The following is a 24,701-nucleotide window of genomic DNA, read 5'->3' on the forward strand; positions in this document are numbered from 1 at the left end:
TCAGCTCTGCACGTGGGAATTTGCACTGTGGTCAATGTTATTCCAGCAGAGGACAGCTGGATGAATGAGGTGAAACATCAGGAGAAAAATGCAATTTGAATCATTAGTTGATGTTTTACGGCCCTGTGCTACCAATCGCTCTGGTATCTAGTGCCAGGTACAGTGGATTGGTGGTGTCCTTTGTGTTAACCCGTATCACCACGCTGCACAAAGCTAGATCTGATCTGAGGTGGATTCCTCATTGACAAAATCCTGGGAAGCTGCTTTCTCTTTTTCCAAGAGAATCCTTCCAACACCACGTGTAAGTGAAATTTCTGTCATCATCTCCTATGATGCTTGCTGGGATTTCATGAGATGCAGATAAGCACTTGAAGATAATTTAAATTCAAGTGCATGCTTGAGAAAATTATTATTTATGAAAATGAAAGGACTGTTTTTTCTATGTGCTGCCACTTTGAATGACCCAGAATTATTTACACTGCATTATTGGAAATATCACTGTAATCTTAACTGGGGATTGTGTCTCCATCCTTTTCTTCATCTTCCATAATCACTGTTTGCTTTTCTTCTGTAAGCAGCTTAGTGCCTTAAAAACAGAAGGGGAAAAAAAAAAAAAAAAAAAAAAAAAAAAAAAAAAAAAAAAAAAAAAAAAAAAAAAAAAAAAAAAAAAAAAAAAAAAAAAAAAAAAAAAAAAAAAAAAAAAAAAAAAGAGAGAGAGAAAAAAAAAGGAGTTGATTTAAAATATTACTTCTTTAGAAAATATCAGGATAAGAAGAATCTTTCAGTCATCTCTAATTTCTTGATCCTAACATCGTTTTCCAACATCATGGGAGTTACTCATTTATTTTTGGCACATCAGTCTCCTGATATTTAGTGAACTAGAATTGGATCACTGCATTTTTAGCTAAATTTAACAGGCACTCTTAAATCCAGGCTATTTCTGCTACCTGCGAAAAGAGGTACTGAAGTTTCCTCTGGGAACCTGTTAAAAGGGTTTGAGAAGCTAAAAAAGGGAAAGAGCTTGCATGATGAAATAAATACTGTGTTTGATCTATGTGGCTGAGTCAGTTTATGTGAACATGTGTATGCATGCTTGTTTTCTATATGTATACAGCAATATTACTTAGATTCTGCAAATGCAGATGCCAAAAGAGACAAATGTTAGAATACCCACATGCCAAGTGCCATCCCCATTGAAGTTATATAGTATCAATAAATTGCAAAAGCAACCAGATTAAGATCAATGTTAAAAAACTCGGGCATGTTACTGAAGGCTTTGAGCCAGTATATGAGTTACTGAGGTTTGGGATCTTAACAAGCTTTGAAGCCTAGCCATCCTAGAAGAAAAATAAAGCTTCATCCCTATCGCGAAAGCACTGAAGAACAATATGACATGATATTGAAAGGAATTTGATTTCACAGTTCAAGCACAGCATGGGGATTCCAGAAACCTTTTCATCAGCTGTAGGTATGCTATGTGAAGTATTTTTCCACATGTAAGTGCTTCCTTCTTCCGAAGTCCTTCTCTACTATATAGATAGGTTGTGGATCATACCTTCCACAAACATCTGCCTCTCCCCTCATCTCTCTGTCTCTCTTTCCCTTTCTCTCTCTCATACTTAAAACAGTAAGTCCACCCCTTACGGATCTTGAGGCTTTTATGTGATATCAACATATCACAATTGCTGTAACTGCTCTCTTTATTAGAAATTAAATTAATTGAGTGAAGAGAGGACAATGCGTTAGATAGATAGAAAATGTTCTTGATCCCTGTTTTAACAGATTGTGTTGGTTTTGCCTGTTCCCAGTAAAAAGCAAGTGACCTGTATTATATGCCCACAGTCCTTGGTGTGGAGGTTAACATAGTCTAAAAACAGGATGAGGGTTACCATTGTGTTGAGACCAACGAAATCTCTCCCTAATTCTGTCTCCTGCTGTTTGCTCTCAGTCTGTGCTAACCAGCTGAGTTGTTCTGTCAAACCAACCTGTTTTGCTTCTTTCTGCATCGAAAGCCCTCTCACAGAGAAGGCTTTCAGTCTTGACGAGCTCTGAAAATAGAGCAATACCACACAGGAAGATTTTCGTCAGCTTTGGAGTCTTTTCAAGAGGTGATGAATTAACGAAAATGTTAACCTATACTGCCCTTCATTTAAGTTAGCTCCTGCTTCATTTATATGCAGTTCTTGTGAACTAGCTGGTTTCGGCGGGACCATGAGATGAACTGAAAAGCATGAATGAATATTATTTCGAAACACAAAGGACTTCATTTGTTCGAGCAGCAGTTGAGTAACCACCATTGTTAACTGCAAAGACTTATGCCATTATATAGAGATGGATGTAAATGTTCCCCACCCAGACTTCTATTCATATAGACAACTTAGACAAATACAGACAATTTTTTTTTTTCTGTTGTCTTTGGGGTTTGGGTTGTGGGTTTTTTAGGGGAGGGTGGGGTTTTGTTGTTGTTTTTTCTTCGTGAAGCATTTGAGGAATGAAGAAAACGTAACTAAAATACGCTTAAAAAGTGAAGCTACAACGGATCATTTGATGACAGCTAACCTATTTTTTTGGGTAAACTCAGGAATAAGAGATCAGGAATGTAAGCTAAATAAAGCTGCACTGTGCTTTAGGATCGTGTCCACTCTCTTATTTGAATTACAAAGTGATGAAGGCAAAGTATGTTTCTGTAATCCCGATGGCCTGGTTATAGCACATAAACTAGCCTTTTTAGAGCAGATGCTAGAGACAGCTGGAAGGTAGCAGCCAAGCAGAGGTCCCCAGCTCTCAGCTGGACCCGCATCAGTAGCGTGCCAGATGCTTACCACAATCAATAGCAAGATGAGGCATCATTATCAACGAATGGTGACTCCAAAAGTTTCCAGTAGAGTTCAGGATTCAAAGCTCAGAGGAGGACATAGCCTAGAGCTGCAGGTTGTTAACTTTCCAGACCACAGGCCACCAGCAACTTCAAGGACTAACTACGTGCCTTTAAAATCAGCCTTTTAATGCAAAACAGTGGAAAGAGGATACAAATGGGATGTCTTAGCTAGAATTATAACACAGGGAAAGGATTTTTGTCTTTGGTACAATACCACTGATCACTTATGGAGAAAGTGTGCTTTACTGAATGTGGTTTGGAAATTCTGGGTTTAAAAGAGTGAGAAGGATGTTGGAATTGGGCAACACTTGTAAGTCAGTCTTTCTCTGTTTACTGTTTAAGTAAGTCACTCAGCCTCCCTGTCTCTGTTTTCCCAGCTGTGTGTTATGAAATGCAGCTCATCCCGCAAATCTGTTTTAAGGATTGGTAGGTTGTTCTGTTAATATCCACCGAGGGATCTGACTAACGAAAGCAGCATAGAAATACAGTGTAGCCATACTTTCCCAACAGAACTTGCAACTACTTGCAATTTTTAGCTGGAGACTAGGACCTCAAAGGCTCACAGAGACATGAGAGCTTCTGTTAGGAAGCTCAAACGTAGGCAGAAGAAGTTGGCTTACATCAACCGTTTGCCAGGTGCCACCTAGATCTGAACCACTCCTCCTGGGTTGTAAATCGGAAAACCACCAAGATGGCACCCGTTCCACTTGACCGCCTACAGACAACTCCTGCAGCTGGGTTGGAAGAGTATTGGAGTGCTCCAGTCACACCCCTCGCACTGGAAAAGGGCAAGAGGTGACATTAAACTGCTGTGCTTCTCCTGCGTCGCTCAGAGATTTTTCACTGGGGGGTTGATGTTATCCTAAAGGAGCTACCTTAACTAGTTTTCTAGTGCATGAGGGAGAATGAGGGTTTGAAACTGTGGTTTTTACTAGTTATCTCTGATCTGATTAAGAAACCCTAAGCAGCCACATTTCAGGAACCGCGTTCCCATATTTACACATGTATTTACATTCTTGCTCAAACCCACAGGCCTGAAGAGCTCCCAGAAATCCTTCAGTTAATTGAATATATTGCTAAGTGGGGATGGCAGTAGAGTGTCCCAGAGCTGAGTACAGGCTTTGGATCAGATTCAAATCATTTACTATCACGTGAGAGGAAAAAAAAGATTAGAATTTTGATTATATTTTGTTTTCTGGTCTAATCCCTTCAAAAAGCCGAGGTGTTGGCTGACTGAAGGGGAGCTGGCCACGGGAGGAGACCTCTGCTCGTGGCTCATTTGTACACACATGGCACAATGTTATTTGTGCCACTTCAGTAGGAATTTGAAGGTTGAATACATTTAGAAGTCAGACCCTTGTAGGGGAGGGTTTTGTGATGCCCAGGCTTAGACATTTAAGCTGGCTAAGGACTGATGTCCTTAGTCTCCTTCTGCAGACAAGAAGTAGCCGTGGGTTCCTGCAGACAGTAATGGTCAGATCCTGGTTTATCAGCCCCCTTGGGTGTTTGCAAGGTGTAAAACTGATTCTACTTCTCACTTGAATCACGTGCCGTCCAGTAGGTATATATTGATTTTCATCACTTTGTATAGTCTGTTTGACTTGCTTTTATTTGCGATAGAAAATCTCTCTGGCCACCCAAGAAGGAGAGGGACCGTCTTAGAGTGCTCATAATCAGCTGGTCAAAATGGAGAGAGAGAACACAGCTGCCATTTTTATCTACATTTACAACAAAGCTATTTGTTTGGACAGCTGCTTAAAAAGATAATCTAGTAATTGAGCTCTGTTACTACAAACAATTAAGTGGAGTTTTTTGAATTGGCATCTGGAAGTGGTGTTTGGGAGGAAGGGGAAATGTTAGAAACGGGGACAATCCTCATGAGCAGGTCGCAAGGGATACATGCGTCACTGAGTGTGCTGCTTACTGCAGCAACGCCAATAACAGGGAGACAGGGACAGAAAGGCCTGTCTATATTTATTTAGCGCACGTAGCCCTGCCAGGGCTTCTCAGGTCTCCGAGTCTATAATTCAGGCTCTATTTTGCACAGCAGTTCCGCAAGAGCTCCGTTTGTTTGTGCTCTGTCTGCTACCTGATGGGATAACCCTGAAAGTAAACAAGTAGTAAATATTGGACCAGCCCTCAGCCACAATGAGTCACTTTTTCATAGCAAGTCGTGGAGCCACCGCTGGCGAATTTCAACCAGCAGAACGCTGTATGTCGGTGTGTATCTTGAAAAGAAAACATGCATCCTTAGGGTAGGGAGGGAATGAAATCCAGGCATTCGAACACATAGGCTACTTTGGCCCTGATACAGACACAAGTCTGCCACAGGCGGTCAATCGCTAGAAAACAGACCCAGAATACGGGATCTGGAAAAGCTGTCTGCAGGGAGAGGCAGCATCTAGCAGGCTGCTCTGAATCCATGCTGAGTGCTGGAAGGTGGCTTCACCAATAGGCAAGAAAGCGTCATTGGAGGTATAATTGAAAACAACTGAAAAATGCATTAGTTTCTACCATTTTCCCAACAGCAAATGCACACAGTATTCACCATGCTTGCTGCCATGATCCTGCAAACTTAGTCATACTCCTCTCTGCTTTTGGGAGCCTCATACCGATTAAATGAAAAAAATTCTTACACATGTTTAAAGTCAGTTATGAAGGCTCAGATTTACAAAGAAAGGAGATGTCTACAAATACAGGTGCCTATTTGGATTGATGAAGCCATTTGCACGCCTTATAATTATTAGGTGTACAGGAAATTCCATTCAAAGCGTACCTGAAACTCAGGTGCTTGATGTACTGAGCTGTCGCTTAGTCACTCAGGGCCAAAGTGTCTGTCTCAGAACCTCTTCATTTAGTGTGTCTCACTGCTCAGTAGTGCCAGCCCACAGCAGAACTGGTTCATATGAGAGGCTCCTAAGGGAACAGTGTTTTCCAGTTTTGGCACTAATTTTGGATCTGGGGTTTGTTTTTTTTGTTTTTTGTTCATTCGTTTGTTCATTAGTTCATTCATTTTTTGCTCCATCCTGTGATCTGGAAAGGGTTAGTGCATAGCATACAAACTTGCACTAGTTCCTGCATCCCTAGCTAGCACTAGTAATTAACATTTACACAGTGCTTTACATCTTCAAAGACCTTCAGCAATATTGATGAATTGAGGCTCTTCTGTGATAGAGGAATGTGGGAAACGCAATAAACAAAGGGTCTTAGGACGAAAACATGGCTGGCTGACTTCATATGATCACCAGGCACGTTAGCTGCTGCACTGCGTATTATGCCAGAAGCACAGAACTGTCTTTAAGGTGCTGTTAACGAAAAGTTCATCACAGTTTGGTTTCCTCAGTGCACGTTAGGGACTGTGGAGTTACGAGGAGGTTAATCAGGACAGCTTTGCTCCAGGTTGTTTGAGGCAGTGTGAGAGCTATGTTAGTGCTGGTGACCTAAAAATTTGCATGTGCTCAATTTGAAAAGCCGGGCAGCAGTTGGCCTTTCACAAAAGTAGGATCACGTTTGCAAGAGATAATCAAGTGATCTAATGTCTTCTTTTACTCCCTTTCTGTTCTATCCCAAAAGCATGAGTAGGGAATACAGAAAAGACTTTCCATGAGCCACCGCTGCTATTATATACTTCGACCAAATAGGTCCAGTTCAGCGGGAACTGCTAAGTACACTGGGCAGAACAACCTCCTTCCAGCCTCCTCCCAAGCATACCTCTGACAGTAGCCATGTTTTGCTTCCTCTTTGGAGCACTGTTACCCAAGTACGTTTCTTACCTATTATCAAAGGTGGGATGTGTATTGCCGGTGTATCTTTTCTCCTGGGCTTTTTCTGCTCCAGTTCAGTGATCTGAGAGGCTGGACTCACTCTCTCTCTCTGTGGCTTCTCTGTGATACCATATCTTTTCAGCAGATTATCAGAAAAGTCTGAAAGTATGCCTGTGGGCAAGAAAAAAAAAGAAAAGAAAATGCCACTTCAGCCTTGTTCACATCGAAGAAATTTGCACCTGTGTAACTTTCCCAACGACTACTCTGAAGTAAGGCTGCACTAGTGGATGATCTGTTCGGCATGGCGTACCTACTCTTCAGGTTTTGCAATGGTATACATTTCCTCCAAGTCAATTATATCCCAGAGGCTATAGACAGTGATGCTATCAGGCCACCTGGTTTCTGATTGTACTTAATGGACTAAACTGCAGCCCATCAGAAATCATGGTAAAGATGCGTGCAATCTTACCAAATTAGTTTAATCATACAGATGTTCAAGCCTCTGCTTGGGGGCAATGTGACCACACAGAAATGGCCTATTTTAACTAATGAAGCTCTGTTTTCTTTATGATATGGCTACTGTGGGCACAAAATGCACCTCTCCAGCCTCTGAGCCACTCTTCCCTAAAAGAGAATTGCTGAGGGGCAGATACATGTGAGAGCTGAACAGAGTCAAACATGCTGAGTTCAATATCTGGATTGCAAATACTGGAAATCCCAGCTGCTTGTTTTTGACTTGCTGAATTGTTGCGGGTACGGAGGGGACCGTGCAGGTAGTTACTGGGTAACTCCTCTGTGTATGTGCAGCATGGGAAGAAGAACTCAATGCAGTGGGTACAAGAGCACAGCTCTCTCCCCGGAGAGCACAACAAGGGGTGCTTGTTAGCAGAGAGAAGCGACAAACATTTATTCCCGCTGCTGGTCTTGGAAGATCTTTAGGATTCAGTGGTAGTCTCCTGCTCATTCTTCCCTTCCCCAGGCTGGTGGCATTTGGCTCTTGAACTTCAGAGTTCTGTAGATGTGCAGCAGCAGGGAGCATCCTACAAGGAGCCCCTTTGTTGCTGCGGTGGTTTCTGGCTTCCCAAAACACCCGCCCTTTGCCAGAGTCCCCATAAGCACAAGAGCCCTGCGATTTCCAGGAGGAGCAACCCACAGCCAGCTTGTGTGCCTCTCCTGTCTCCCCCCAGCCTTATCCCCATTCAGCCTTCCCTTGAGCGCTGGGTACGAGTTGCACAAGAAAGTGCAGGGGCTGAACTGGATCCTTTTTGATTTTGGACCAGATCAAATCTGGGCATCTAGCATGGCTCAGCAGCTAGAGATAAGCACACATAATTTATCATGTAAGGGCAGTAAGACTATGAGCTCCAAGGGAGCATGTTTTTCAGGAGCATGCACCCGCTCACCTTGGTATTCCCAGACCCTGTGAGAAAACCCTTCATCTAACAGGGAATGCCTTTGAGAAAGTCAGCCTCTCTGTTTGCCTGCCTTCCCAGGTGCACATGGTGTGGAGCTGCATTCTTGCCCACCTCCAAGGGGACATAAGTGAATGAGGGGTCTCTGGAGCTTTGCCCAGATTCAGGCCCCTCAGCTGAATTGGGATTTCAAAGTCAAGAGATGCATTGCTCACCTGTTAGGGGTGGTGGGGTGTAAAAAGCCGGTGTATCTTTTCTCCTTGGCTTTTTTTGCTCCTGTTCAGTGTTTTGGGAAGCCTGGATGGTTTTACCTTTTCTTGGTTTCTTTTTGAGGTCACAGCTCTTAATCAGCTGCTCTGAAAGATCCTCTGTGGGGGCAAAAAAAAAAAAAAGATGAATAGAAATTGAAACTGAGGGAAAATAAAAGATGAATAGAAATTGAAACTGAGGGGAAATAATAAAGCAGATGGTGAAAAGAAAAGCTTTAATAATACTGCTTTCATCCAAGTAGATTAAAATGCCTGTGGAGAAACATCTCTTAAATAGAAAGTCAGTACAAGAGGCCTCTGTGGTATACTATGTGGGAGTCAGGTGACTTAGGTGGTCCTTCTGCTTTGTAGGTGGTAGACATAAAGCAGAGGGAGAGAGTTGTGGGCAGCTTTGTGTTACATGGCAGAGGGAAGGCTGCACCATCATGTGCAGAGGTCCCATGGCCATCCCTGTTTCGTCCAGCACTAACTGTGCGGGTTGTCTTCAAGAGTTACAAGGGCGCTTTTGTGAAGGAAAGATTTATGTGGGGGGGGTCAGCCTGAGGTATTGGTTAACCTAGCCAGTATATTGTTCCCTTCAAGAGCTGGGTTTATTTCCAGAGCCACTGAGCTGTTGGTGTTTGCTTTTGATTTACATACCATTACACTGGATTTTTGGTTTTCTCTTAAAGCAAGCCTTGGCTCAGATGGCTCAGATGGTCAGTACAGTTTTTCTGCGAGGATCTGCATTTGTGGGTGCTTATGCAAGCTGAAAATATTGAATCTAGCCTGTCATTAGTATCATCATGCAAACCAATCCTTTGATTTCTTAAAAGTTGCTTGTTTGGCTTCAGCAGGGTCCCCTACCCCCACCCAACCCCTGACTGCAGACTTGGGTGCAACGGGACTTGGTTCCAGGCTCTCTCACACTATTTGAGGCAGCAGTACATCTGTGAGCCAGCAGGTAGACGTGGGAAGGACGACCTCCGGGTGAAATCCCTGGAAGATGTGGGATCATTTTCTGGCTCTCACAGGCTTCCTGCATGGTCCATTTAACCTCCCGCTGCCTCAGTTTCCCAACTGTAGAATGGGACACGTTCTGTACTTATTTAAATAAGTAATTTTACGGAACAATTATGTTTGGTATGCCAGCAGTTGTAAAAGTGGTGCCTTTGGCTAGAAATGCTGTGTGGCAGAGGCAGAACTAGGATACCTTCCTTGCAGGCCAGATAAACAAAGTTTATAAAACTGTGCTTGCCTGTGGTGAGACACTTCTTTTTGACAAGCAAGTGAAATTGCATTTGTGTTTCATTATTGTCATCACAAGAGTAACAACGAGCAAATAGATTTTTGTTTCTGGGTTGCTAAATCTTCATGACAATTTTGCAAGGCGGGAGTGAAGTAATAGCATTTGAAGCAGAGGCAAGACCATGAATATGTAAGAAGCACATCTATCAAGTATGAAGTCTGGTATTTAGGAGTGTGGTGGAACAAAGGTGCCTCTGGTACTCTCAGTGCAAAAGTTATGTATGAAATACGCCCAAGAGAGGAAACAGATTGACAATGAAGGAGAAAAAGTATTTAGAAAGCCGCCCCAGTGGAGGCAAAAGGGGTGTTTGAAACCTTTTACCGAAATTGCGTATGGAAAATGTGTTCAGGGAAGGCACAGCTATATCCTAGCTTTCAGGTTATTGTGGTATAAATGAAGAAACTGCTCTACTTTTTCTACCAGGGAAAAGAACAATGACTCTTTTTCCTTTCTCCTCTTTAATTAACCTTGCTCTAGAGCTTTGGCTAATATTTATATGCAGGAAAAACACTCTTTGCCCTTCCATCTGGCATCAGAAATGTCAGCAGAAGGTGTAATCTATCGAGTTTCATGAGGGCTCAGTTGTGTTGCTGGAGGGGAAGAACAGGCACTGGACAGGACCTAATGATGTGAAGACAACACCTCTCTAATTACTGCAATGACATCATCTAGTAACACTTACCTAAATGGTTACATTGTGAATCTCGCTTGTCCAGTCTGTCTTCTGGGATATCAAGTGGCTGAACACATTCTGTTGACATCATTGAAATGGACTTTTCTCCCCCTTTGAAGCTACTACACCAAAAAAAAAAAAAAAAAAAAACAAGCAGATTAAAAAAAAAAAAAAATAAAAAAAAAAAAAAACAGCAGCAAGAAAAAAAAAAAAAATAAAAAAAAAAAAAAAATAAAAAAAAAAAAAAAAGAAAAAAAAAAAAAAACACACACACAAAAAAAAAAAAAAAAAGAAAAAAAAAAAAAAAGCAGCCGCAGGACAAAAACCAGACATATTGGTGTTATATATCCACTTGCTAGCCAGATCATGAGAAGTTCTTGTCTTCCAGCTGCTCTCTGTCATGCAGTCTGCTGGCCTGATTTTGCTCACGCGCGCTAAGAGATGCTTTTATTCACTGCCTTGGTTACACACGCAATATCCCATTTTTCCACCTACCTTGCTGTAAGCAACCCACACTAGCATGTGAAATACGTTGGCTCCACAGAAGAATACTGACTTTGATCATACAGAAAGTGCGATCACATACACAAAGTAAATGGAAATAGGATGTTTTGTTCTGGTTTTCTCCAATTTTTCTCAACTGTAAACTAAGGATCATACTTGGTGTTTATCATACAATCTGACTTTAATTACGAATGCTGTTGAGTTAGTCTTACAAGTCCAGCTCCTCTAAGAGAGCTTGGATATCCCTGAAGACCCAGCTGTAAGTGCTGCCTCTGAAAGACGGCCAGTGCCCATAGACCCCAAAGCCAGCATGAAGTGGACTTACTCATCACCTTGGTAAGAGCATGGGAACCCATTTCACAAGGCTGTTTAAGCACCCACGCTCTGTAGGTCTCGCTGGATTGCTGTTTTGGCTGTTTTATCCCCCTTTACTCACAACGGCAGGAGGTCCTGGAGCCCAGCCTCCTACCTGAGCTCCCCCAGCATCCCCCAAGCTGAGATTTGATCCTGGACTCCCTCACTCTGGGACTACCCCAGATGCCATCACAAGAAGAAGAAAATTAGACCGTTTTTTACTGCTGATCATTTCTATGGTTGCTTAGCAGAAACCCGTCAGAATGACAGAGCAATGTTAAAGGAAAAAAAACTTCAACCTGAAGGTGCAGTCTGAGTGACCTGGGTGTCTCCCTTCAGCCAGCATTAGCTGTGGCAGTTTCTTACTCACAACCTCTGTTCTCCATTTTTGGGGAATAAGAGCAGACTGAGTTCCTTGTAGGGAAGAGGAAGGCAACGGGGAAGAGAAAAAAACAGAAGACAAGAAGAACAGTAGAAGAAAGACAGGAGGAATTGGGAAAAAACAGAGGAAGGAAGGGGAGGTGAAGAAGGAACGGTAAATAAAAGAGAAAGGTGAAAGAAAAGGCCGTTGGAGAAAAATAGTGAAAAGGAGGATGGGAAAATAGGAGACTACTGTGGGAGTTTGTTTTTATCTTGCTGGAGGTAAAGAAATTAACTATATTATTTCTCTGTAAATTGCAGTGGTTGTTTGTCAACAAGAAACAAAACAGTAGGGGAGTTTTAACCTCATTTCTATGACTAAACTTGTGTCTATATAAAGAACAATTAATCCTCAAGCAAAATCCAGTCACATAAATATTTGCCAAACAAAATATGAAAGGTCGCACTCATAATAATGTACTGAGCTAATTCTTCAGAGGATGGAAAAACATGTCCTAAACTTCAGTGACTTCAAAGTAAGTGGAGCAACACTGGCTGACAGTAATAAAGGTCAGGAACATTGACTCATAATGTACGTATGGGACTAACTCCCATGCCCTTCAGTATTCAAAATTCACAAAAATTTGTAAAATTCTACAAATTCTTAAATACCTTACTGAATCAGGCCTGGATAAGGGGTTAGACCTCTGGCTGTTCACTGCAGAACTGTCCCAGTCCAGCCTCACATCTGTACTAAAGGATTATACTGCCTGGAGACTTCATTTACATCTACAGAAAAAATCATCTTCCACTTGGGAAGTCCCCGCATAAAGAAATCTTTGAATGGTATGGCTGCTCTGTTTATCCACTGTATAAATAAGCTATAGCTAAGGCTTAAAATGAAGCAGTCATAATTTTATTTAAAACAAAAACTTCTTATCTGGCCATATGAAGGCTCACACTGCATTTTGTGATTCGAGGGAGTTTTTTTTCTTCAGTGCCATTTGATTTGATCAGATTTGATTAGGGCACGCTGGCTAAATATTGATTGTAGGGAAAATGTTCTTTTCTGAAGGGTACTCTGTTCTGTTTAGAGTTTTCAGTAAAATCAGGGACTCCATTTCAGACACTATGGACTTTTTTTGAACAGGTCTTGAGGCAAAAAAGCTGAGGACAGATAGTAAAATTTAAATGTAAAATTGGTAGTAAATTATACTGACTGGAAATGCTTTATAAAATATGATTAATTTTGGTTTGATTTCACTAAGTCGTTTCATTGAGTTATTTCACCTAATAAAAATTAAGCTTTGTAAAGAGGCTTAATTTAGGATCTCATAATCTTAGATTATGAGAGACTTCCTTAATTATTTTTTCTTAATACAATAGTTTGAAAAGTAGTATTCTAAAATAAATCTCTTAGATCTCTCTTCACATTTTCACAGCCACAGATGCCAAGCCCTTGGCACCTTCAGTGCTTTAAAACATGGCTTTACAGCCTAACTTCTGACACACACACCCCTTTTTTTTTTTTTTTTTAAAGTTTGCCCTGCAGCCAGCATTGCCTTGCTTACAAAACTGTTTCCACACTGCACATTGTGACAGTCTGTGTGACAAAAGAATAAAAAGAGAAAGATTACCAAAATGTATCATGAGTTTTGGTATCTTGGGTGTATATACATTGCATACGATGTGCGAACCTGTGAGTGCAGTTACATCCTGCCGCTGTGCATTACACACGGACCTCTCGTCCAAAGGAGAGGTGATGTATGTGAGCCTTGTAATGGTGCTTTCCCAGACCGCTAAAATCAATTCCCGCCACTAAAGAAACAGATTCCCCAGTAACGTTTCACGTGGGAGTGAAGACTGCTATGGGGACTGTATGAAGTCATTAATATGCCTTTACAAATGGAAGCACATTCTCGGATTTTCGTGTGTTAAGTGCAACTCTTCTCCTAGCAGCCCTCACGCTAGCACGGTTTGCGTTCTCTGCTGCCCTCAGTCACCTTGGTAGGTAATGCTTGCTATTTATGTGATGGACTAAGGTGCTTTTTTTCTTGCACTGTGTTATATCTCTTGATATAATGATCCACATTCATCCTTTGTGCAACTGTAATGGTTACAGTGGAGCTCTAAATCACACTCAGCAGGAGACACTTCCGGAAATGCCTATAGATTTTTCCATATGAATTAGGATTCAATAGTCATTTAGCCTGAGACTTTGCTACAATGCAGCTAGGCTGTACCACCCCCCTGCAGAGATATGTGCCTAAAGGAGTCACCTCGAGTCTCTTACTTTTGGGAAAAGACAGGGCTGATAGAGACACCTTAAATGCTTCCCTAAAGGTTGAGACAAGTTCTAGCTTTGCCTACGTAGTTTTGCATTTGCTCCTTGTAAAAGCATTCGGCATTCAGTAGGATTGGCACTACTTACGGACAGAGAAGAGCAAGGAATGATAAGGCGGACTGAAAAGTGCAGGTATGAGTAAAAGGTACTTCAGCCTCATGTGGATGAGCTCTCACGCTGAGTCACTGTCATATAACAGCAGGACTCCTTTGGGCATGCACACTTCTAAGAGATGGTGATTCAGATGACAAATACCTGAACTTTTCAGTTTCTGGATATCAGCTTTGGATTTCTAGGTAGCTTAAAGCACACTCTAATTTTTTTTTCAGAATTCTCAGTTGCTGTATATGCTTGGCTGAAGTGCCCAAATAAAGCTATCCAGAGAAAGGAGATGTACAGCTCCTACCACTCGCTAACATAGTCTTAAAACACACAAATGCATGCAAATAATAGGATTCCTTTCTTTGCTTAAATTGTGGGTCTCCATCAAAAAGTCCACCAATGCAACCAGTTCCGGGCTTCAATTAGGTAAAAATATTTTGCCTAGAGACGGACAAAGAAGCCGTCTGGTTTACTATTTTAATGAGTGGTTGGTTTAATGTAGATATTTGTCGCAAGTAATCAGGCTAGAGCTTAGGGAATACTCAGCAAAACTACTCTCACATATTTCTACCAAAATGATGTAAATCTTTTGAGGCCACCTGATCATGTGACATTTAAGCCAACTTGAAACGAAATCTCATGAGAAAAACCTAACTTGTAAGATAGAAAACTAAAGCTTTGAGAACAAAACTGAAGAGCTGGATTTTTTTCATTTGATACTGAACCAGGCACAGAAATGGCTTCGGATAGGGGAAAGTTAAATCTCCATTTCTTGTCTTCTCCCAGGATTTGAATGGTTGTAGGTGCTGTGGAGCTACATGGAAATTAGGTAGCTATGGGTATTTGTATCCAGTCTCAAGGGACAATGCAGTTCTCAAATGAGTCATCAGTAGGCAATCATTCTTAACTGTGAGATGGAGAAATGAATTGCTGATCTGCAATTCTTAAAGTTTACAGGAGCTAAGTAGGCATCCATGTCAATAGTCCTCACCACCGCACATTAAGGGCATGACTTGTTACACCTGCATGTCATTTCCTTGTATGTTGAATACTTAGAATTTCTGCAATGACCCTTTGTAAGGTCTCCACAAACTCTGCTTTTGAGGACTTCAGTAGACCATGTGGTGTTGTCCACAAGTATGTGGATATTTCTTTTTTTTGTTGTTGTTGTTCAGGGGAATGTTTTGTTTCCACAATTGACTAAATCCCCAAGAAAGAAAACACACACTAGTTTGCAGGACATGCATAATCATTAAAGAAACTGTTGGCATGTTGACATGGATGCTACATAAATAAAAATACTCGACAGCATCTTTGTTGGGTGGCAGCAGGCAATCGGAATTTATTGAGTATTTATTTTGGTAGGTTGATAATAGTGTTGCCACAGAAGCTTGTATGACACTATGTACCTATCTTCTGCTGGACCCAGAGCACTTTGTAAGAACATATTTTTGCCATGAGCAGAGAGGAGGAGAGTTCAAGAGCAGAAATGGAGGCCACTTGGGGCCCTGGGGTGGGACACCACGCAACTGTGCTTGTCCACATTCCCGTAGGCAAGGCCTGGCTTTGCTGCCGCTGATGCACTCGATAGTTCGAAGTGGGAACAAGTGGGAATATCTTACAGTGTGCTGCCCCGTGCAGACACAAGGCAGAGGTTGGACTGCAACAGCTACAGTCCGGCCTGCACCAAGGGCAACGCTTCGCTACCCTGCCCAAAGAGCTGCTCAGGCATCAGGGTTTGCCCTTTAAGACTGGTGCGTCTCCTCCCACCACGCTCACACTTACGGTCTCCTGACAGGTTTTGATTATTAAATTATTTTCAATTGCTTTGCCCCTCTCTGTCTGCTTGCAATGAGCACATGAGCAAGGAGGGACAGGGAGGTTCCCAGCCTCCTTACCTGCTCTTCTCTTCCCTCCCTAAACCTACGTGGGAGGCAAAGACAGACTTGTCCTTCCTTCTGTCGCATGTCCTCTGCAGGGTCCTATAGTGTGAGTAGGCCCGTTATTTGCACGAAGTCATTTGCAAATGTGTAAAGAAGGAATAAGATACTATCATCTGGATGTAGTCATCTTGCACCCACCTTCCCAACACGGAGCTCATCTGAAACAGCTGAGGGCCAAGGGGAATGGTGCCACACCTGGCTGCATTTGGCTGCTTCCACCTGCACTCAGCCTTGGCTCCTTTACTAGCAAATACGTACCTTCACCCATACCCTGGTCCTATCCTAGCCCGGTTACAACAGCTTCCTGGTCAAATCGTGTGAATAAAGCAAGGCAACCCATCTACTGCAGTCAGAGTAGAAAATAGATGCCCTAAAAGAAGAAAGTCTGGGTGTTCCTGCTTTGCATTCCAAACTTTTCATTACAAGTTTTACTATATGCTTAATGTTACTTTATCGGAGTGACGTCTTCCTGGGCACAGAAGACAGCCTCATGCTACTGCACAGAGTTTCTTCTTCAGTTATTTGGGCACTAGGCTGCTCTCTCCAGGCATTCTTGTCAGAGTAGTCTGATTTTGATTTTTCTAAAGCATATTTAAAATTCTTAGGAAACACCTAAGTATTTGAAAACCTGATCCTGGTGTCTCCCTCCACCCAAAACCGCTGCTACTAATAATTGCATAGATGCAGAAATCCCACAGAATTGTCTGGGAGCAGTTTCCTCTCACAGACAGTGCGCTTCTGGAGGCTAGTTCAAAACCCACGTTGGCCTGTGGACTGACTCCTACCTCCCATAAACTTGTAAAAAAAAAAAAAATCCCAACAGTTAAACTTTGGTCAATGGAAAAAAATGCAAGGTACTTTTGCACAGGTTCTGGTCAGAAAGGTTTTGTCTTTGGAGATAATAAAAAATACAAAGTCTTCCTTGATTATTTCCTTGAGGTACGAACTAACCCTTGCACACACCAATCTTTCGTAGTGGGATAAGAAATCCTGACACCCATTCCCACTGTGCTGGCTTGCATTATCCGCTTGTGAACTGTCCCAGCAGTTAAAGTTAGTTGAAGCAGTCGTCTCTAGAGCACTCTCCTCCCCACGACCCCATCCCACGCATTGCAGCCTCAGTGCGGTTGCACCCCAACTTTCCCAGCATGGGACCATCCCCAGCCCGCTCCCCGCAGAGTGGGGACCCCAGGCTTTCCTGCTAGTCCCCACGGGTGACGCGGGCAATTTGCCTTGCTGGTGGTGGCTGCTAAAGGGGGAAAACAAAAGAAAAAAAAAAAAAGAAAAAAAGAAAAAGAAAAGAGCAAAGCAAGAAGCCACCCAGGCGGGAGGGAAGCGTGTGGATGAAGTACTTACGAAGCGGTGCGAGGCGGTGGGGAGGGTGCGATTCGGCGTCGGGACTCGCTGGAGCGGGACCTTTCTGGGCTGGGGCTGCAGGCGATGCTCCTGCCGCCTTATCTAGGGAGCGGCGGGAGGCGCTGTGGCAGCCGCGCTCAGGCGTCCTCCGGGGGGCTGGGGAACATCAGCATCACCGCTCCCCTGCCCCACCAGCGGGTTTTAACCGTGTTTCCTTCCTCTTCGGCAAGTTGCTGAGGCCGAAGGAGAAGGAACAGGACGGGGGAGACCGGCAGCGCCTCAAGGCGAAGGCATCGTTCCTGCCAGACGACCAAGAGCCGCAGACGCTGCTGCTCTCAGAGGAGCAGGGGAGGATGCGGAAACTTCAGCAAAGAAAGCCAAAAGGCGAGCTGCAGCCACTGAGTCAAGAGGCGCAAGGAAAATGGCAAGGGGAGGGAGTGAGGCTGATGCCGTCTGGGACCCAGGGGAGAGCTGTGTGTAAAAGTGGAGCGAGGAGGCAGGGCAAGTGTCGAGGAGCAGCACCGTAAGCACTAAAAGTGATGGACACCATCTCCAGTGCTGAGGTTCAGAGATGACTGCAGTGTTTGTGTATGCATCTGGCCACAACCAGTTATACAAGCGTGGTATTTATGGGGCCAGGCAGGGAGTCTTCTGTGGCTGTCAGTTGGTTGCCAGTCTCTTCTATTTTAGCCCATGCCTTTGGATGGGGCTGTTATTTCAACTGAGGGAAAAATATACAAACATGCCTGATGGTGGAAAAGCTCTGGGAGGAACACTCTACTCAGTGGTGAGACTGTGAACTGACCCTCTCTTACTATTCATTTGCAACAAAAATGCCTTTGTCTATGCCCTTTTATTAAGACATCTTTTAAAAACTGTGACTGCTCACAGCTGCGGTTATCTCCTCCTTCTCTTTTCCCCTGCTCAACGACTGCAATTCAACAGCACCAGCGTGCACTGCATACTTTAAATTAGTCAGGGTTTCTTTCGTAAATAATACACTGTACATAGGCCCAAAGGGGCAAAGTGCTAATTCCCAGCCCTGCAAACTGCGCAGCACCCTCGGATTCTGTATGTTTCAGGTGAGGTTCTGCAAAGTGCCAAGCACGTCAAATGCTCTAAAGGCACCACCTGGCAGCACTGTGAGCTTTCCCCGTCAGTGTCTGGGAGAGACAAGCACATTCATTACCTCGCAGAGCATAAGTCAGTCGTGTGTGTTTAGGTGTCTCAGAGACCCATTTTTAAAAAGCAAGCTCATAAACTTAAATCGGTCCTGAAAAAATGGAGCATGGGCTCCTAAGTAAAGTACACTAAGAATTTTTTGGCAAGATTAAGATTTCTAACTGAAAATAAAAAAAAAAAAAACAACCCAAAACTCCTCCAAACCACATGACCCCCAAGCTGCTCATAAAAAAAATTGGTTTTTATGAGTTGCCCATTTCCATATAACTTTGATTTTACATTCAACATTGTCAAGACCTCTCTGTTGCAGTGAGTTTTAAATAAGAAAACCCTCTATTTTTACACTGAAATGCCTTTTACTTCGAAACACAAGTTATTTCATATTTTCCTATGAACTCAGAAAAATCAGAATGAGATCACTGAAAAATAGGCTCATGAAACAAAACGCTCATATCAGAAATATATTTTGAAACTCAGCTCAAGATTGCCTTTTTGCGTTTCATTGTCCTGATTGAAAAAGTCAGTCAGTCATTTATAGCACTGGAAGAATTCCCCGATAATGAGAAAATAATTTCCTGTTCTAGCCACCAGTTCCCAAGGATGCTTTGGGAATGTTACAGGATAGCTTTAATCACGAGGAAAGTGGCCTGTCACACTCAGCAAGATCACACGTCCAGCCCTAGTCACCTCTTACGTTTGTCAGGTACCACACGATGCCACAAAGCGTTTTACTGCAGCAGCAGATTTATCCCAGTCTTTCCAGAGGGGCTGTCGCGTTACCAGTGTGATGGAGGATTTACTCCCAAATCTGATCTTTTAGATGTTTACAGTTGTTGTCCTGCTTGTAAGAGGGTTGGGTCTCCTGCCAGCTTTCTAATCCTTCCTGTTCAGTTATTTCACAAACACAGCCTGGAAAATAGTCTGAGTCTGTAATAAATCTGCACTTTAACCCTCTTCCCTCGTACATGAGTATTCCCATCAGCACTTGGGGAACTACTCATGTAATTAAAGATAAGCACATGTCTAAAAGTTTCCAGGCTAGTGCTTTAGAAGACAGGCAATGCAGCTTTGACAGATGGGAAAGGAGGGGACCGTCTAATAGAAACCAGATAAATACAAACACATATATATACACACACACACACACATATGTACGTATATGCATACATATATGTATATATAACTACTACCTACCTACGGATTTGTTATTTTTGTATCTGTTTCTGGCTTGGTTTGTAGTTCAAGGGTCAAATTTTCAAATGTCCAGAGGGCAGTGAGGATCTGGCCTTCCTTTGATACATTTTTCTTGTTAAAACTTTCCTTTTCTACACCCAAAAGTTGGCTAACTGAAGCTTTTCAGCACAGCATAAGAGAGTGATTTCTTGAAAGATGCATGGTGCCCCTTGATGTTATGCTTGCTGGTCAATAGCAGGTCTACAGCTGGTTTTGCAATGCAAGCACAGCTGGCTTTTCAACACCGCGGTAACTAGTAAAGATTATTTTCCAGCTGTAATTTTGCTCGCAGTGAACTCACTTTGAATCTGTCCAAATTGAAGACCAAAATCAGGTCTCACTCATGGCAGTGCCAGTCCAGTATGAACCAGTTAAAACACTGGATTTATAGAAGGGGAAGCCAGGTAAAGCTCTGTTCCTTACAGATTACTGGTGCCATGCTCATTCTGGCATAAGTGAATCTACAGTTTGGGCCAGATCATATGGGATAAATGAAGCAGGACTGGTGAGATGAGAGGGTTGGTTTTTGAGGAAGTCCTGGTAGAACAAGACTATTATTATGCCTTGATTCATAATACATGGGGGGTTGGTTGGTTGTTTAGAAGTCTTACATTAAATAAAAATTCCCACTTTTGGGATGGGAGGGGAATTACTCCAAGTAGAACACTCAGCTTGGCCGAGTGCTGAGGCTAGCAAACCTCAGACTCCATGGGGCTTTTAAAATGCCTGTGCTTTCTCCTTTTCTGCTCTCCTCTGTACCATCATTAAAATAGTTCTACTGTGATGGATTTCTATGCTGGTCCTCTTTAAAAACCACTGTCTTTTTAATAAACATTATGGTCTGGAAAAAATGCCAGACACTCAAAGGAGGCTGCCTACAAGGCACGGGTGTGGAACAGGGCAGCTGATGCTGCCTGCAGAGGCAAGGATGAGTCTGCTGGGAAGGAGGTGAGACTGTGCTGCATAGGAGAGAAACAAGGCACTGGAGACCATCAGGTGAGTCATATCACAGTACGTTCCCATGCAAAACCCTCTTTCTAAAGAGGTGAGGGTGAGCATGATTATGAGTACCAGGAGACCCGTTGTCCTAAAGATGATGTAGTAGTCACCTCTGCATATCCCATATCTACTGCAGAAGACCATGAAAGGCATTAAAAACTAGTATACAATCAAAGGTATATAAGGAGATGTTTCACTGTGGTTCTGTGGGGTTTTGTATTCAACTGCTTACATTACTGTTTGTTCAGATTTGACTTTCAACCCCTAGCACTATTTTCAGATGAAATAAGAAGTGCTGATAAGGTGGAAGTGAAGGGTGATTTCATTTTAACAGGTCTTAGGCATCTGAAAACTGTTAATGATCCAGCCTCAAGAGCTTCTCTATGCAGTAACATGTAGTTATATCCAAGCTAATACTCCCTCCAGATGAGCAGACTCAGGGCTCACGCTATCCTGATGTGCTTAAGCACAGCTTCAGCCTGGGCTGCTTATTTCTGTGTGAAAGTGTACTGCACGGTACAGAAAGTTTGGTCCAGGTTTATGCCAACTCCTAAGCCGCTGCATGCATGTGCATGCCCAGAGTAAATTTATACATGGAGAATTAAGGAATTGTATCCTGTAAGGACCAATTTATTAATTTAGTCACTTTATAAATGTTGTCATAGGTATAAAACGGACTATGGTTGATTAAATAAGTTACTTTGCAGCCAGAGCAGTTCGATCAATAGATCAATGTGCAGTGTTGTTTTTTTTAATCAAACAGATTGCTTAATGTACAGTCAACACTTGTCTTTGGTGGTTTCCCTTTAAGTTGTGGAGGTTAAAAGTGCCATAGATTGAAATCTGCACTCAGTGCGCCTAACTTTTCAGACAAATGATGATAAACATTGACATTTTCCCTTATATATAAAAGAATATGCATATAGGGGCATAAGTTGCATTTATCACAGACCCAAACATATAGATAGCTCACATTTTTTAAACAGAAGGCTTACTTGAGGAAAATCATTGCGACGTCCTGAAAGGCAACACGTTTGTCCTGGGTCCAAGAGGGAAACCATCTGTGTTTGTTGTACTGCAGAGTGAAGCCTTCGAGGTTGGAGCAGTCTCTAATGCCCAGAGGAGTCTGGGATTTGTATCTACCCTGACAGATGGCTCTCATGCAAACGTCCTTCCTTCTGCCCCTGCAAAGGCTGGGGGGATTACAAAGGAGACCTAAAAGGCTGGAAGAGAATAACCCCATTTAGAGTGTCAAAGGGAGTTTCTATATCAAGAGTCAGAGTGTCATGCCAAGGCTCTTTGTGCAAAGCCAAGGGAAAAAAGTATCACACGAAGTTGACATGAAAGTGATTGTAGATTAACCTGTGCTTTTACATTTAGATAGATAATTCAAAGTTTTCTGATGTATCTAGTCTGTAACCAAGTCTTCCTGCTTACTTCAGGAGGAGTAAACCAGGAAAAAACAAGGAAAGACAAAGACGTGGCTTTAAATGAGGGAGAAAAGTTTTAAAGTTTGGTGCTCCTAAAGACTCCGGTCCATGGTTTTCATTGATCCTTATGTCAGGAGGCTTGGGGGGGAGTTACTTTTAGGGAAAGACAGATGTAAAAATCCAGCAAATGGCAGATGGTAGTGGAAAACTATATTCCAGGGAGACTTGGGACAAAGCAGTAGCAGATGACCTCTGGCCCATGTAACTTGTGCTTCTCCTTAAATGCATCACTGTTATGCAGAATGGAGCAAAGTGGGAGCTGGGGTGGGGTGAAAGCTGCCCTTTATCTCTGAGAGAAGTCTCTCTCCTTCCTTTTCCAGGGGCACTAGATCTGTCACGTTGCTCCTTTTCCTGGGGCACCCGCTGCCATTCCTCAACCTACCCTTTAACTTCTTGCTCTAGTTAATTAGGTGCTGAACCCGTGTCTTCCTGTGCATTGACACACAGGGTCTTTCTGCTAAAACACTATGGACTTGACAAGATTACAGCATTTCTAACTATGCATGCAAGCATTATATTTTTCAAATATCATCACAGCCCTCCTGCACTTACAGCTTAAAATATTAAACAGCTTCTAAAACACCGCTGTGTTTGCTCTCCTTTCTAACACCCTCCATGCTGGCTGCTTTGTTTTACTAGACTGCGAACCTGGGAAGAAAACAACTTCTCTGACTGGAAGTTACATGCATGGGTGTGAGAAATGCCAGTGCCTACAACATGTGCTTATCTCTCAGACTAGAGACAGAGACTCATTAGCAAACTCGGGCTGTCCCTGGGCCTGTCTGTGCCTCGCAGCAGGATGGCAAAGAGACGTAGACATCTGAGATGATGTCTGTGAACTTTCCTGACAAAGGGTATTTCAGCATGTGTTATCCAGTAAACACTTTATTAAAAGAGGAATAAACTAGGCTTGATTGAAACCAGACCAAAAGTCTTCCAACCCAGGGCATGAAACAAAGAAGCAAGGAGCGGAGCGATCCACATGGGAAGGTTCTCAAAGAAATTCAGGGAAGGTGAATACTACCTCCTCTCGACTTCCCTGGGAATTTCCAGTTCGCTGTAAGCATCTTGAAAAATCCTACGCGCCCTTTATTCTTCACGTTATAGCAGCACCACAAGCTCTCTGCTAGTCGCTGCCCTCCCGTGCAATGAGAGTGCATCGCTGCGCTGACGAACTTCCAGTGGCTGGCTCAGGTCTCGAGGGGGGACGTGGACAGAGCTGCTGACTTGTCCAGTATTGCTCAGTCAGTGGCAAGCTATGAGCTGTATCTCTGGCATTTCTCAGCAGCTCCACTCTGTAGGAAGAGATAAGAACACATCTTTCCATATCCTGAGTTTTTCTTTTTTTTTTCCCCTTTTGACTTCACAAAGGAAAATAAACCTAATTTTCACTACTTACAGTCCTGAAAAATTCAGTAGACGAGAAGCCATAATAGTTTAATTGATGCTGGCTAGAGAACGCAGAAGATGAGAGTTCAAGAAAGAAGTCTTCTACATGCCACGCCTTTGCTACTTCATTCTGGGTGTCATCATTGACTAATGTTTAATGTAAGTCCTTACCTGATCAACTGGCTGGCCCAGTCAGAGCCCTGATGGCCATCATGTGATGATCGTAGGCTGAGGACTCCAGTTTTCTTGTCAGGATATGCTTTTGAAGAAAGCGGTTGTTTTTGTGGCGTTATATACACACACACACACACACATACTGTGAATATTATAATTTGTAATTCTGGGGATTTTGAGAAAATGTTTTTACTTGCACAATTAAGGAGCTCTAATAAAGATGCTAAAGAGCCCCATATTGTGTTGACCAATGAAGCAAATCAAAACATCTCCCAGTCTACTTATGGGCAGCTTATTTGAACGCCTCTGTCCTTAACAGGTTGCTCAAAAGATCCCTACAAAGCATTTCTGTGCTGTGTTGCTGAGAGAAGGTGTCAGAGCGAGAGCACTCCAGCCTCCTGCAGTATACAAGGATTTTTTGCAGCCTACTGAGAGCTGCCTGGTTTGTAGCCCTGCCTCCTGAGGAGTGTAGCTGTGCTGAGGGCTGAGGGGAAACAAGGGGATGTTGCATCCCGTGGTGGATCCTGAGAAATCCCAGACTGCCCAGAGGATAGCAGTGGTGCTGCACCAGTGGCAGCAGTCATGCAGGGCTTTCGCCATTGTCTTCATCCCACATCCCTCAACTTTCAGATTACCAATCCAGCCCATACAGCAAAATGAAGGGAAGGAGGAAGGAAATGTGCTAATGGTGCTTGCTTGGTTCCTATTGCTAAGCAGATTACTGCCTGCTATTCAGAGCAGGATGGTGTCCTCTGTCTGGGACGATCTTTTCCATTACAGGTGATGGTACAAAAGAGATATAGCACAAAATATTTCAAAGGGAGAAAAGAAACACACACCCCCATGCTGGATGGAATTTGTAGAAGCAGCTCTGCTTCTGTTGAAACCAAGTCTAAAATCCCCCTTAATTCAGTGCCTGCATTTCAAGCTTGCAATTCTAACACCAAAAAGGTGTGTTTGTCATTAGTATTTTATCCATTCTTACTA

The 24,701-nt window shown here is 42.9% G+C and overlaps 1 protein-coding gene across 1 annotated transcript; it reads right to left on the minus strand.

Moving 5' to 3' along the window:
* Positions 1–411: 411 nt before the first annotated feature.
* Positions 412–17,508, minus strand: PPP1R17 (protein phosphatase 1 regulatory subunit 17). Its single transcript, XM_009273483.2, has 5 exons — positions 17,248–17,508; positions 10,294–10,406; positions 8,270–8,422; positions 6,652–6,813; positions 412–586 (listed from the first exon to the last, which is right to left on the minus strand). The coding sequence occupies exons 2-5, from the start codon at positions 10,373–10,375 to the stop codon at positions 507–509; spliced, it is 477 nt and encodes a 158-aa protein (XP_009271758.1). The 5' UTR covers positions 10,376–10,406; positions 17,248–17,508; the 3' UTR covers positions 412–506.
* Positions 17,509–24,701: the final 7,193 nt, after the last annotated feature.

Source organism: Aptenodytes forsteri, unplaced genomic scaffold, assembly GCF_000699145.1.
Source record: "Aptenodytes forsteri isolate BGI_AS27 unplaced genomic scaffold, ASM69914v1 Scaffold270, whole genome shotgun sequence".
NCBI classification, from domain to species: domain Eukaryota; kingdom Metazoa; phylum Chordata; class Aves; order Sphenisciformes; family Spheniscidae; genus Aptenodytes; species Aptenodytes forsteri.

Bases quoted from the DNA above. Each gene is read 5' to 3' on its own strand.
- PPP1R17 (XM_009273483.2), bottom strand. From the start codon at position 10,375: ATGATGTCAACAGAATGTGTTCAGCCACTTGATATCCCAGAAGACAGA. The intron at 8,423-10,293 runs GTAAGTGTTACT...TTGCCCCCACAG, and splicing joins TTCACAATGTAACCATTTAG to AGGATCTTTCAGAGCAGCTG. The intron at 6,814-8,269 runs GTGAGCAATGCA...TCTTGCCCACAG, and splicing joins CACCCCACCACCCCTAACAG to GCATACTTTCAGACTTTTCT.